The following is a 15,320-nucleotide window of genomic DNA, read 5'->3' on the forward strand; positions in this document are numbered from 1 at the left end:
TTTGAATGGTACATGTTTTTATAGCTTACCATAAAGTGTACTGCATTTGCTTTTGAAATGCAGCAGTTAACAAGTTCAGACCATCCAGTCCAACTTTCAGACAGCATCAGCCTTTCTTTTTAATGACACCAGTCAGCGTTTTATATATTAATCAGGTAATAATTACGTCGCTAATCTGCATTACTGCGGTTATAAAAATACATTTTTAAAGGGAAAAGCTCAAACATACAGTTCTGGAAGGTAAGGCAATGACACTGTTACTGAATGACTGAAAGGATTCATGTAAAATATTAATTATAGATCACCACACTACTGAAGAAGCCAGAAATGGTGTAGTCTTGTGATTAAGATGTGATTTAACATTTTATTTTCACTCTTCATCAGCGTCTGCATGTACCTGCAGGTTTTCGCAGGTCAGGGTGTTTCAAGAAACACAAGTCCTTCTGGATCTGGATCCCGCTCCTTTTCATAGCAGCGTGTGAAAAGACTTTGTAGTGGCTGAGGTGAAGCTAGCTGTCCTTTGATTTGTCTGTTGGGAACGTTCTGATCCACGACTGCGTTCGCGCTAGACACTGATTCCAGTCGTAAAGGGGCTGGTACTGGAAATACCTCTGCGCTTTGTCCGTTTGCACCGTGAAGGTGGTGCTGGCCACCGCCAACGTGTATCGGTTCAGCAGCGGCGTGTAGTTGTAGAACGGGCTCAGTATCCAGCGCAGAAAGTCATTCAGGATGGCCAGGAAAAAGAGGACGATGCCCGGCATGCAGACCTTACGGAAGTTGAACTCGGACAGCAACTCCATGTTGAAGTCCTCGTAGCTTTTGTAGGGCGACTCGTCGTAGCAGAAGAAAGCTTCACCGCCAACTTTCTCAGGATTCGTCTTCAGGGCTCGAGCTGCGAGTACATGCATCCAGGCGACATTACCTGGCAACACAAACAAAGGGGTAAATACCAAGCTGCTCTCTCAAGTCTCTCAAACAGTCAGTCATGTGAGAAATGAATGCATTTCACCAAAAACCCACAGGGTTGAGAGGATCAAAACATCATAAGAAAACATTTCAGATATAAAAAGTAGGCGTGTGTGGAAGGTTATCCTGACTAATTCTAAAATTGGATAATGACAAAAGCATGAAAAATCTCCACCCTGAAATTGTTTCTCCCTTTGAACTGTTAATTCAGAGTACAGTGTTGTGTGCAATTAGCTGAATCACTACACTGTAGAGCCAAATTTCACTATAATTACAGCTGCAAGTCTTTTCAGGTACCTCTCTACCACCTTTGCACAGCAAAGTGCTTTACACCAAGAGATGTAAATATTAATCCTATTTTTCTTCATAAAGGAGCTCAAAATACACATAGAATAAAAGGAGTAAATTTCCCCCAAAAAACTAAATACATTTTTTTTTATTAAAATAAAATTTCAGATTAACATCAAAATTTTTCTAGAAAAACTGAATTTCAGAAGTCAAGAATTTTCAGCTTTTGAAACTCAGATTTTTCCAATTTTTTTCTAGAAAAGTTCTGACAATTTCAAATTTTGGCAGAAATTTACTCCTCCGTTTTGGTTTTATTAATCTACGTACAATGGTCCCAGTGGGTCGTAAAACGAACTATGGATGCAAACAATTAATTGTCGATTAATGGTTTATTAGATAAAAATTTGTTCCAATCGAACGTATTAGTGTTGTAGTTTGACCGCCATCCACTATGTGAAATATTTCTACAGTTGCTCTTCACGTTGAACTACACCTTAATTGTTTCCTTACACATCCGTTTCTAGCAGCTGCTTAAGAGTCTTGATCTTGATGTAAATATTATCAAGTGCAAACATCTTAACCTTCTGAGAAATGCAGAGGAAGTGCCGGAGTTATATTTACTTCTGCTTTTAGCTGTGGCCCAAATGCAAGTTGCTGTACCTTGAAATGCACTGAACCAGTTTAAAAGAAAAAAGAAAACGTAAGCTACTCTTCTAAAGAAAAAGTAGATTGTAGTTTTTGGAAATGTAGGTTTCTACCTGCGTAGACTCGGCCGTGTTCGATGTGATCTGGGACGCCCCCGATGACCAGGCCTCCCCTTTCCGCAGCCAGGTTGTAGAAGTCTCTCATCAGCTGGTGGCCTTCGCCGTAGATCCCCGTGGGTCTCAGCGAACAGGTGTACAAACACTTCCCACTCTTTAGCTGCGCAGAATGCAAACAAACAAGTTCATTCATATTGCATATTTCAACAAAGTGCTTTACATTGTGAAAACATAAAAGCATCATATAGACAAGAATTAAAAACAAGTAACAGACATTACTTGTTTTTAATTGCCAGCGTTAAAATCATCAACACACATCAAATATGTGTATGTTCATTTATGAGTTTCTCTAGATCTTGCTGAGTCCTTTAATCCTAGAAATGTTCTTAAGATAGAAGGCCAACTTTGTAACCGTCTTTATGTGAATTTTTATGTCTGAGCCCCTCACTACACCCACATTTCACGCCTTATCGAGTTTCTAGCTGTAATAACTGAAGCCGTGTGCTGATTCTTGATTGTTCAAACACGTTAGAAAACTGTGATCCCTTTAACCCAACAAAGAAACATTCCTAACTGGGTCTGATGGGGAAATTACTGGGTTTGAATTGCATAAAGCAGAAATAACACCCCAGTGAGGCAACAAGGGAGGTGGAGGAGCATTCTGTGGCAAAGAAGTAGCTCAAAGAAAACCCCCCTACAAGGATTTCTCCAAGCTGAAGCCCAACCAGGCATTTGACAGTAATTAAATAAACCACTGTTGTGCATGGTTTTTAGTTTTAAGCAAACTTTACTCCTACAGTTTTGCAGGGACTTGGAGAAATGATCTCAAATAATTACATTACAGTGAATAAACACGTCCTCAACAGCTCAAATGTGTTTTTCATGCACCCGCCCTGCAGGGAGGGCAAAAAGAAAGCTCTCCAAAAAAACAAGCAGAGCACTAAAAAAAATTACATCCATGTAAGAGCAGCACTACTTTAACATATTTTTACTCAAATCGAAAAAGTAGCCGTTCAAGAAATCACTCAAGCACCGAGTAACTCATTGAAATATAAAGTTATGTGGAAATTTTTGAATTTTAAAGTATCAAAAATGAAAATAATTCAGATAAATAATTACAAAATCAGGCAAAAGATTACATTTTGTCAATATAAAACTAATTAAAAAACTGCAGATGTGTGTCTTTGGTGAATTTTTGGTTAAAATGTTTTATTCTTCATTTAGTGAAGTTGCTCACAGTGGATGGAAAATTCACAAATCTTACTCAAGTAAAAGTAAAAACACCCCTAAAAGTAAATTTGTTACCCAAAAGTTACTCAAGTAAATGTAACTAGTAACTAGTTACCATCCAGCTCTGAAAACAAAGTCTTACCTTTTTGCCGTTAGCTTTCAAGACAATTTTCTCCGCCTTTGCTTTACTCTTGGGATACGCCATGGTGTGCTTCACTTCGTATTTTGTGTCTTCATTTCCTCTGCAAAGAAACAAAAACACATTTAAAACTCTGCAAATCGTCTCCTTTTAATTTACATGTCAGGCGAGTGTAGCACGTACAGTACAGACCAACAGTTTGGGCACACCTTTTAATCCAATGAGTTTCCTTTATTTTCATGACTATTGACATTGTAGATTCACACTGAAGGCATCAAAACTATGAATAACACATGTGGAAATATGCACTAAACAAAAAAGTGTAAAACAACTGAAAATAGCCCTTATATTCTAGTTTCTTCAAAGTAGCAACCTTTTGCTGTGATTACTGCTTTTCACACACTCTGCATTTTCTTGATGAGCTTCAAGAGGTCGTCACCTGAAATGGTTTTGACTTCATAGGTCAACCTGCCCTGTCAGGTTAATAAGTGGGATTTCTTGCCTTATAAATAGTCATGAAAGTAAAGAAAACCCATTGAATTAGAAGGTGTGTCCAAACTTTTGGTCTGTACTGTATATTCATGGAAACATGCTGGTTGAGCAGACAGAGTTCCTTCCTTTGACCCTTGGCCTGGATAAGAAGAACTCATTTAAAGCAAATTCTTCAGCGGCGGTGAGTCAAAACGAAAGTTTTCACAGATTGATGACATGTTTAAAAACCCATTTCAGAACTTTTATCCTGAGTTTCTGCCCTTTGACCCGCTCTGAGTTTGCGTCCCTGAATCAGCGCACGTCTCATCCAGGGCAAACAAAGCCTTGTTGTTTCCCCATGACTTAATGTTGCAACTATCAGGGGGAAAAGCTGAATAACTCTGATGTGATGCTGCCAGGATGCGAGGCGGAGAGGTTTGCCGCAGCAAGTTTGGACTGAAGTAATCCACCGCTTTTTATAAATATTTTGAGTGAGTTTTATCTTGAGACTGCGATCCGTCACCATTAACGTCATGACCTCACCTGCTGCAGCCAAACTTCCTTAAAGATCAACATACCATGAAGGAAAAACAAGAAACCTGTCTGATCCAGAAGTTAACTCACTTAAAAGACCGCAACGAAGAAAAATAATAAGGAAGATTAACTTAGAAAAAACAAAGCTTCTGTGTCTCTAATCCTCTTGTTTTCTTTAGATCTTAATGATCTCTGTTGCCTTTTGTTGCTGGAAATGTTTCAGACTAAATGTTAAACACAGAAAGATTAAGTTTTAAATTAACTGCTGGAAGATAAAATGCCGTTTCAAGAAATCATTTTGTTTGGCCCCTAACCAGACGTCAACAATAGTAAAATATTTGCAAAACAAAACAGAAAACGACTGATGACGTTAAAGACTTTGGAAATTGATTTTTATCTCATGGATATTTACCGATACGCAGATTTTGTAAACATTTTTGATTATTGTTGAGCAGTTAAAACTAAAAAAAATAAATAAATAAAAGAATCAAACTAATTTTTGAATTTTTATTTTAATACATTTTGTGGCCTGTCAGTAGTTTAAATTTGCTGGCTATAGGAGTTTGAAAACATTTAAAAATAGCAACTTTACAGGAAGTACAGCCAAACACTCGTGAGATTATTCCTTTTTTAGAACACATTTTGAAAATGCACAAAAAAAAAACAAACATGAGTCAGATTTTGCAGCTATATTTACATGGTACGGATTTGAATTCCCTCTTTTTCAAGTAAATCTCATCTGCAACGTGTCACATCTTTTCATTCCAGAATAAGCAGGATGGAAACTAATCACACGGTTTGACGTCGCAGAAGCTCAGACCTGTTGTCATGCATGCTTATTGTGGCTGGCTAATCACAGTGGAGAACGTCTCTTCCTAAAACAATGCCGACATGTGCAGGCAGCATGTTATTTAGTCACAGCAACCCCAGAACTAAATATTCACCCTCCAAATGTGTAGTCAAAACAAGAATCAAAGGAGCAGAGTTGAGCTGTAAATAAACCGAAGCTGATAATTGATGGGAATGCTTATAATAATAACTAACACAGAGATGAGACTGTTGTAGCATGACTGACGAGGAATGTCTGCAATCAAAGCTGCAGACGGCGCCTGTACAGTAACGCTAAATGCCAATCATACACAACATTACAGACTGCTGCGTTCATGTCTCTTTTGGATTTGCTCCCCTAAAAAAAATATTTTTGGCACCAAAATTGTAAAGTAGAAAGTTCAAATGCTTGATTTTCAAACTAAAACAATAAACTACACATGTAACATTTTAGCTAAAGAAATTAGTTGGTGTGACTTCTGCAGAAAATTGATCTGAAATTCATGCAAGATTAAAAATATCTTCACTTTTATCTTATTAAAATTAAAAAATGCTTATGATTTCTTATATTTAATTTCTCTCTGGGATTAATAAAGTATTTTTCAATTTGAATAAAACGTTTGGGTTAACTCTCCTAGGTTAACAAATTTTCATTTTGGGTTTCATCAAGACTATGAATGTTCTTAAAGGTAAGATATTTTAAATATCCAAAATAAATAAACAAAACAACAAATAAAATGAATTACAAAGTGTAAACAAAACTGTCCTCCAAGCAAAAAAGGCGCAGAATGATGACTTTTGTTGTCTTGTTTTTGGTAGAAAGAGAGGGAAGAGAAAAACTATAAATCATACAAATAGAAATTCTGGTCATTTTAATTTATCATGTAATAAATTGATTTATTGGTTATTGCGACAGACATTGGCGGGCCAGATTTGGCCCTCGAGTTTTGACACACGTCCTCTGGTTTTCTCATTAACAAGAAATATTCAGCTACAACTCGTCAAATGCTTGGAAAAATTTACAGCAGTCTTGAATTGTAGTCAGCGGCCCCACAAATGCATTCTGAAGACCACAAAGAATACATTTCTTTGTGGTCTTAGGGGTGCCGCACTTTGGACACCCCTAAATGAAATTCACAGCCTTTCTGATGAACATTTTTCATACTTTGAGTTATGATCGTTTTGAATCCACCCAGTCTTAATCATATCCTGTCCTTCCCTCATGATTTACATAATTGTCATTTTATTTTCCCAGGAAAACGGGAAGGCGTCCGGACAACATCTTAATTAAGGGCATGTGGAAAACACATGGCAGAAAAAAAAGAGAGAGAGCCATCAAAGAGGACTTTTACAGTTGTTAATGATGAGGAATGACGTTTACCTCTTGAAATGATCACCGTTCACGTTGGGTCCAATCACTTCCATGCTGCTGGTGTAGACGAGGCGCTCGACGCCACATTCCACGCACGCTCGGATCACGTTCTCCGTTCCTGACGGCAAAAATCAGCCAAACTCCACTTAGCAAGAACATTTAACTTTCGCTCAACATTAAACAAAGGCTTACTGAAATAAATTCGTGTGTCTGTTCTCCCCGGATGAGAATGTTAAAAGCAGATTAAATTGCAGTATGGGACCCACATGTGGACTGGAGGCCTTTCCCCCCCCTTTGTGTTCAAACTAAATCTGGACTCCATTATCGAAGCCAGACAGCCGTTGGAAAGAAACACAAAAAACCACAACAGGAAACAGGAAACCTCTTATTGTGTCATTGAAAAACTGTAGATTTATTATTACTTATCTGATATTTTGCAACATTAGACTCGGATTCCTCTGTTACATTTTACATTTTCTTTGGCAGATGACTAGATTAAAATTTATAGGAGAGTTAATTTAAAAAAAAAAGAGCATTATTTTATTCTCCACAACCAAGTTATTCAGCAGGTCGTTGCTAGGTAACCAAAGAATGACTGGGTTGCTAGGTAACCAAAGATTGAGTGAGTGAGTTGATTCCAAGAAAATGCTGTGCAGTTCGGGGAAATTATTTAATATCCTATCCAATGTATTACCCATATGTTATTTATTGTTAAGCTGAAATCATTTTTTTCCTTCTCACTAAAATAAAAGATGCCAATGTGGTTTTTAGAGCTCCAGACGACAAAGAATTTAAAGGTAACGCAGCACTTTTGAATCTGAAAACCAGAGACACATTTAATCTCTCAGGTTAGAAGGAAATAGTTAACAAGAGTCTGGAAAACTTTGCTGCAGAAGCAGGAGCTCTGGGGAACCAGGAGGGATTCTCTGAATGTTTGTCATTCTTTAAAATCAGAACTGAAGGAGAAACCAGGTTGAGCCACTTAGCTTAATGAAATAAAGCAAAACTAAGGCAGAATCTACCCTCACCGTTGGGTATTCATGAATGAGGGAATCAGTCATCTAGGGAATTAGTCAACTCAGGATGAATCTGTTGTGTTGTGTTATGCTCTGCTGTTTTTGTGCAAAGGGGGGATTCATAAAGCCCAGTCAGCTAACAGACAACAAAAGCATCTTTTGTCCATTTTGTTGAATCACTCCCTTCTGATCCAACCCAGTTGCCCGAGTCCAACCAAGAAGCATAAATCTAAAAACCAAACAATAGAATTCAATTTCTTTGTTTATTAATGAGGCACCTCGTGTTTGAATGAGACGCCATCCTGGATGGATGAATTTAGCCATCCTGCTTTTGTGGACTATTTATGTGCGTCCGCCACAAAGATATTCCCAGAAATGTGTTTTCAAAAATAAGGCTGACAATGATACTAAATATTGTGTTTGTGCTACATTGTTGGACACAAACAGGCAGCTGAGTCACTCCGTGGGATTTATTGAAAATTAAACAGAAATTACAAACTGTACAATTTTAGAAAACGTTTGTTTCTAGTTTCAATTACTCTCCTACAAACAACTTCTGTGTATTTCTAGATGCATCAGCTTCACATTTCCCTTAAGCGACCTAATCAAATCAACAGTTAAATCTTCTGTGTGCAATGATTTATGTTAATGGCGCTTTGGGAATCAACCTAATGGGGCTTAAATCCCATTTAAGAAATGGTCTTTTGCACTTTTTGAATCGATTCAGCAATTCTCAACTTTTTATTCAACTTTCTGGTCTGGGATTGGTGTAAAGTTCTACAGTGTTGTTGGAGTTTGGAGCATGAAGCACAATGTCAGGTGTTTTCTTGTTTTGTTTTGTTTTTTCCAACGTGTTGAGACCCGAGTAAATCTGTTGACTTGGTTCCTGTCAATGGTGGCTCTGTGACTGTAAATGTTCCCTCCCTGCTCAGGAAGCCAAGCTGCTAAATTTATTGTGCTGGAAGCTTTTTAACATTAAAGTTGACCCATTGTGCTCCCTTGAACAGGTCAGGATAAGTTTATAGGCTATACAGAACATGTTCATTACATTTTTTGTGCAAAATTATTTTTAGATAGTGAGACTTTAGTCTCTCCTGGGGTTGCTAGGTAACGGGCTGGGCTTTGCTGGGTCAGTGCCTGCTGATTTGTGCTGTTACTTTTGGAAGATTTTTGAATTATCCAGACTCCAATAATTATTCACCGATTGCCAAAAAACATCTGGGAGGATCTTTTTTGTTTGTTTGTTTATTTTAAGCGCTTGGGCAGAGAGAATTTTTGTGGTTTCCTAAGAAGTAATTTGCCACATAGATTAGAAACCACCAAGCTACTAGCGAGCAGTTACAGATTAGAGATTAGATTAGATTAGATAGCATTTATTGTCATTGAACAGAATTCAACAAAATTTCCATTGCAGCTCCCGTGCAAGAGGTCAAATATATACAGTAAAAAATAAGCAAGCACACAATAATAATAATAACAATATATACAACTAAATTAACCAACTAACTACTAACTAACTTACAGCTTCAGTTGTGGAAAAAAATCAATGAACCGCAGAGGAGCGTTTCGAAATCCTGATCGTCATGAAGCGTGATTGCATGTTTTGAATGTTTTCTCTTTAACACAACTTCCTTTGATGATGTGCTAAAATTGGACTTCATCATAACTGAACTTGCAAAAGTATTTCCTCAGAAACAGGTGCATCGGAAAAACAAAAGCATTTGTAGAGGCAAGTAGTAACTAGTTATTACTCTCGTACATTTACTTGAACTTTTTTGGGGGGGGGGAAGCCGTTTTCAAGTGAATTTACTCAATTTAAATGAATTAACCAAATTTCCTTTGGTTAATTTTCAATATGGGAAATTAACCAAAGGTAATTTCCCATATGGTTGCTTTTTACTTTCACTTGAGTAAATATATATTAAAGTAGTGCTATTTTTAATTTTGTGCAATTTTTGAGTACTCTACCCACCTCTGAAACATGGCAATTATTTTCTCCTAAAGGACAAATACTTTATGAAGAACAAAAAAAATATTTTCCTGGAATCTGGTTACAGTATAGAAACAAATCCCAACTAACTGGAAAAATATGTGATCCAACTTCCTGATAGTTTCCGTTTTGATCCCGTGTCATCCTTTGTCACTAAAGGTGTGGATTTCCTCAGAAATCATTCCCTTTCTTCCTCTTATCAGATCCGGCCACCTCCGGGACATACCTGTAACGTTGACGGAGTAGATGAGGAACGCTGGGATTTTGTGCCAGACATCCACCAGGCTGGCAGAGTGGATTACAACGTCGACCCCTCGGGTGGCCTCCAACACGCTGTTGTAATCTGTGATGTCTCCTTGGATTAAAGTCACTTTCACCTCATCTGGATAAGAAACAGGAGGCAAATACACCCATTATTGCATGCAAGGAAACAAAATGTTTTCCAAAGAACTTCAGGAGATATTGGGAAAAAAGACATGGATAGTTTGGTAAGGATACTTCCTTAGCAAACTATCTACACTTGTTACAAAATTCCCTTAATTGCTTGCTTGCAACTGCACATTTTCCAGTAATTGTTTCCTTATCAGCTCAAGAGGAAAATCGTCTTCTCCTATCACATTAGCCGCTCTTTTCTTTAGAAATGTGAATGAGACATGACGGCCATCTGATGAACTAAACCTGACAAATACAGGTTCATTATTGCGCAATCTGCTCTTAGTACTGTTGAAATAAATGACGTAAAATCATAAATGATGTAAACATTGAGTATCAGTTGTAGTTGTTTTACGCAACAGGTACATTTCTAGGTCTCTTCTATGTAGCATAAACGTTCCCCGGAAGCTAAAGCTAGCCGCTAAGCTAATTAATTTCGACACTAATAAATCCGAAATCCGCAACATGTCCAGTCAAACACGTCACAGAAATGTACGCTAACACTAAATTTCATTCGCTTTTAATTCACATAAAACCCGATGGTAATCTAGATTTGTATGCATGCCGGAAATAACGTATTTTGGAAAGAGGGCGTGTTTTATTTTGAAGAGTGCTTAGTCGTATCCGGTTTTGTCTTCCGCTTTGTGTTGCTAGGATACAAAAAGCCGTTATTCAACGGTAAAAACGTATCAGCCTCGTGTTGTGATTACAGAAGTTTTCACGGGGTAATGCACATATTTTACACAAGAAGATCCAACTTCACAAATGTTGATTATAAATGGAACTTAAATATGTTTCACTTTACCTTTTTGTAATTATGTACAATCATTAAATAAATTAGATTTATTTACGTATGACTGTAAATAAGTCACAAAAACGTGCAAATAATGTAAAGAATTCGTAATCGGAGAAAATATCAGACAAAAGAGGCAATAAAAACTATTATGTAATTTTAGGCAAACCTTATTCTTTCTTTTGACTGGAAATGAGGATTATTCATTCAAAATTCAAATTCAAAGATACTTAATTGATCCCAAAGGGAAATTAAATGTTGCTGTAGTTCAAAATTCTTCTTGTATTGATTATTATTAATGGCACAAATAGCCTCCAAATTCAATTTCCCCATGTGAAATATTTTTAAAAGTTAAGACAATGTTCACATAAACGAACATTTTTAAGCAATAAAAACAAAAAAACTATTATATTGATTTTGTTTTTATATTGTTGCTTGATGTTTCACATGTTCCGTTCATCCACGTTTCACATGGGAGGATTGTTGATGGTGCACTGCCTCCAAATTTAGCTTCATATGCAAAATACTGTGTAAAAAAAACAACAACAAATGAATAGTTTAAAAGTTAATGAAATAATGTTCAAATAAATAAAAGCATTCTGAGGTTGGAGTTTATTTTAAGACGTATTGTGTTTTGGTTCATCTTCCAGACTTAGTGTAGGAGTGAAGAAGTGTGTTATCATTTTAAGAAAGGTCTTGAACTTCTGCTTTATCTTTGCTCTCATGCCTCGTCCTTGAATTGCTGATATAATCCAACGCAAGCACAAAACAGCCAGAAAGGAACTGGACTTTTGAACCTGGGCTCAGAGAATCAGTTACATTAGTTTCACCAGTTCAGACCAGTTTTAAAACGCTGACCATACAAGCCAACATTTCATTTTTCCTTTCTCATCAGCCTCAGCACAGGGCGTCAAAGCTTTTCTAAAACTGCTGATCAGTCACATATTATTGAATTACACTCAGAAAGCATACCACGCTTCAGTCACATTTCATAATGACTGACTAAACCCAAACAAGGTCGGAATGGTTCATTTATTCAGCTACTCAGAGGTTATTCATGAAGCCTATGATGCGAGCAGACAGAAACCCATAGATAAGAGATTAATTGGCATATTATATAGGAAGGAAGTTGAAGCTGCAGAAAAAAAACCCACTGCGCACCTTTTAAAACAGGGGGGATATTTATGCTATATTTAATTCCAACACGCAAGAAAAACCAATAAATGTATCTTTTGAATAAAATGCGGGTATTCAACTGAAAACCAAACGACTAACTGAACATTTTTGATATTTAAATGTACAGAATTATGTTTATTTTCAAACCTGCTTAAGTCATTAAACGCAATCCAGTTATTATCCTACATTGTAAAAGCCAGAGGACTAAAACGAAGCACCTCTAATGTTTCAAACAGCGTCGCTGCGACAGAAAGAAACGAAAAGACGCGGTTCTCACCTGTCTTCCTCTGTTCGTGAAACCCGGGATATGTGTGGTTGTCAAACACCCGCACCTCCGCCAGCTTCTCCTCTTTCTCTAGCAAAACATCGAGCAGATGCTTGCCGAGGAAACCACAGCCTCCGGTGATCAAATAGACGAGCGTCCGCTTGTTTTCTGCCATGGTGCAGGAGAGACTGAGCTTTCTGTGAGCGCTCACTGCTTCTGCACGAATAACAGCTGACAGCCGGCGGAGGCCACCTAGAATATGAGCGACAAGCTCCGCCCCTTTTTGTGAGGGGACCAAACACCGGCTCCTATGACGTGTAGAAATTGCTTCTTTTTTTTTTGTTTACCTGTAGAAATTACTTAATATTATTGGAAAGAATATTGTGATCAATGAACGTAGTGGTTTCAGTGTTTTGGACTTTCATAACCTGCACTCTACACTCACAGTTAAGTGATATCTGAAAAATTCAATATGGCGCCGGGTGTCACTTAAATCCTTGAGTGGCCTAGACTTTTTTTTTTATTAAGATGGGAATGTATAACTTTCATCATACAACAGGACATTGCTTTGTAAACATAACTTTTCCTCTCATAAACTATCTTTTTAGAGGTGGGTAGTAACATTAACATTTACCTGAGTAACTGTTCAGAAAAAAAACAACTTTTAGTGGTATTTTTACCACTCTGTACTCTTTACTTTTGCTTGAGTAATTTTATTATGAAGTAATGCTGCTCTTACTTGAGTAAAATTTCTGGATCCTCTACCAACTGAATGAAAAATAAACATGTTTTAACCAAAGATTCACCAGACACACACCTGCAGTTTTTGTAAAAGATTCTTAAGTTTTTTATTGAAAGAAACTGATTAAAATTTGTTTTCTTTTTATATTCTGTTACTTACATGAATTATTGTCACTTTGGTCCTTGAAATACCAAAATGTCCACTTAAATTTAGATTTTGGTCTCTCTGTTTATGTAATTTTTAAATATTAGATGATTGATCATCTACTCAGTTCTTGACTAGACTTTTTACTTTTTACCAAATACTTTCTACTCTGAATTTCTTGGATGGTTACCTTTTACTTTTACTTGAGTAAAAATGTGTCAAAGTTCTGCTACTCTTACTTAAGTAAAAAATTTTTGGTACTATACCCAAGATATCTGCTTCAAGCAAAAATTATCATTTGTTTAAGCACTAGAATGATTATGCTATATCATTTTAAATTTTGTTGTGCTTTATTTGTGCACAAAGACATTAAAATTAATTTCTATTCTGATATTTTATCTCTAAAACAATTGACAGATATCCTGGCAAGTTTTAAATTCCTCTGTTTTGAACGTTTTTATTGCAAACTCAGGCATTTTCTTGTTTCCTGTTTTTTTTTTTTTTTTTTTTAAATTTAGCGTTTCTAATATTAGAACACCTGGGATAGAATATGCCATTAACCTTCTGTTGAGAACCGCTACTGGGCTCAAGGAGACGAGCAAATTCCTTGTTGCTAGGAAACGGTAACCAAAACACACCGTTTTAGTCACCATGTGCACAACTGGAAGGAAGGCAATCATTTCATAGTCTGTGAAGGTAAGAAGCACCTTGGTAAAGGTTTTCTTTTTTACTTTATTTAAAAAAAAAAAAAAAACATTTTTCACTCTTTACAGTGAATTTAGGTTTCATAAGAATTGTGTTTTAGATATTTTTAAATTCGTATGAGCTGCAACAATTGTCCAAAAGCAAAAACGTATAAACTGTATAAATTGGTAAGGTTTTGTGTTTTTGCAGGTATGACTCAGTAGCAACGGTAACCACTGCGATGAAGACTTAAGACCAAAGACAAACAGAAGGGCACTTTGGGGAGTGCCTTAAATAATCCAGTTAGTAAAGATGACATGAATTGCTTAACTTCCCAGTAGAGAGTGTGATAAAGTTCATTTCATCATGACCTACAAAATAAAGGTGATGCTGTTTTTAAGTGTGTAGCTGGGTGGGAGCAGCTGTTCCAGTCAATGAGCTGCTTTTTCCAGATGAAGGCAAACACAGATTTAGGATTCTATTTTAAGATCAACGTGAGTCGACATCTTAAAGCTGAAGTAATACCCAGCACACCCAGTTTCCTTTTACTGATGATACTGCTCAGCCTTACTTTATTTTACTAGGGGGACAAATCTACGGAACAAGATTAGTGCCACTGAAAAAAAAATCAGACTTTAATCTCAGAATTCAGACTTTTTAGGGGAAAAAAAATCAGAATCAGAAATTTGAAATGTTTAATTTGTTTAGTCTGAAAACTCAAATCTACCAAACAAATTTGGGACAAGCGTTCAGTGTGGATGAAGTGAAAATTTACAAGTATAACAAGGAGGAAACACTTAATATACTAGCAACATAGTTGACATACACCTAGGAGTATTTGGGTTTTTGTTTGGACTTTGACAGATTGACAGAATTAGAATCTTGAGATTAAAGTCAGAATTCTTAAAAAAAAAAAAATCTGAGAAAATAATCAGAATTCTGAGGAAAAAATAAAGAATTCTGAAAAAGTAAGAAATTTGAGGTAAGTAAGAATTCTTAGATTTAAGTCGGATTTTGAAAAAGAAAAAATTCAGAGAAAATAAGTGAGAATTCTGGAAAAAAAAATCTGAGAACATAGAATTCTATAAAAAGCTGAGAAAAACTACGAATCAAAAAAAAATTCTAAGATTAAAGTTGGAGTTCTGAGAAAAAAAGTCGGAATTTTGAAAATAAAGTCAGAATTAGATTTTTGTTGGCCCTAATCCCTTTCCGTACTTTGCTAACATGGAGTCCTTGAACTTGAGCTGAACTCAGTCAAGGCCTTTACACACTATCAACAGATAATTTGGAGTCAGGAAGGAGAGTTCAAAGGTATGTGGTTTTATTGTGTCATCTGAGAAGAGGATAAAGGTTCAAAGTAACTGGATACGACCGTAAAAGGGAATGTAACGCTTCCAGAATAGTTTACCAACTAATTAGAGTCAGAGGACGGGTTACAACCTCAAAAATCTACATTATTGTAGCTAATGCTTTAAACTGAACATTAAAG

At 36.5% G+C, this 15,320-nt stretch overlaps 1 protein-coding gene and 1 long non-coding RNA gene across 2 annotated transcripts; one reads left to right on the forward strand and one right to left on the reverse strand.

The window, feature by feature from the left end:
* On the reverse strand, nt 1-12,517 carry hsd3b7 (hydroxy-delta-5-steroid dehydrogenase, 3 beta- and steroid delta-isomerase). Its single transcript, XM_028042702.1, has 6 exons — nt 12,274-12,517; nt 9,822-9,977; nt 6,599-6,707; nt 3,388-3,487; nt 2,013-2,175; nt 1-922 (listed from the first exon to the last, which is right to left on the reverse strand). The coding sequence occupies exons 1-6, from the start codon at nt 12,434-12,436 to the stop codon at nt 510-512; spliced, it is 1,104 nt and encodes a 367-aa protein (XP_027898503.1). The 5' UTR covers nt 12,437-12,517; the 3' UTR covers nt 1-509.
* A 1,180-nt stretch (nt 12,518-13,697) lies between these two features.
* On the forward strand, nt 13,698-14,157 carry LOC114159834 (uncharacterized). The gene is made up of 2 exons (XR_003598666.1): nt 13,698-13,843; nt 14,042-14,157. It is a non-coding gene; the product is annotated as an uncharacterized LOC114159834 (long non-coding RNA).
* Nucleotides 14,158-15,320: the final 1,163 nt, after the last annotated feature.

Source organism: Xiphophorus couchianus, chromosome 16, assembly GCF_001444195.1.
Source record: "Xiphophorus couchianus chromosome 16, X_couchianus-1.0, whole genome shotgun sequence".
Classification (NCBI taxonomy): Eukaryota; Metazoa; Chordata; class Actinopteri; order Cyprinodontiformes; family Poeciliidae; genus Xiphophorus; species Xiphophorus couchianus.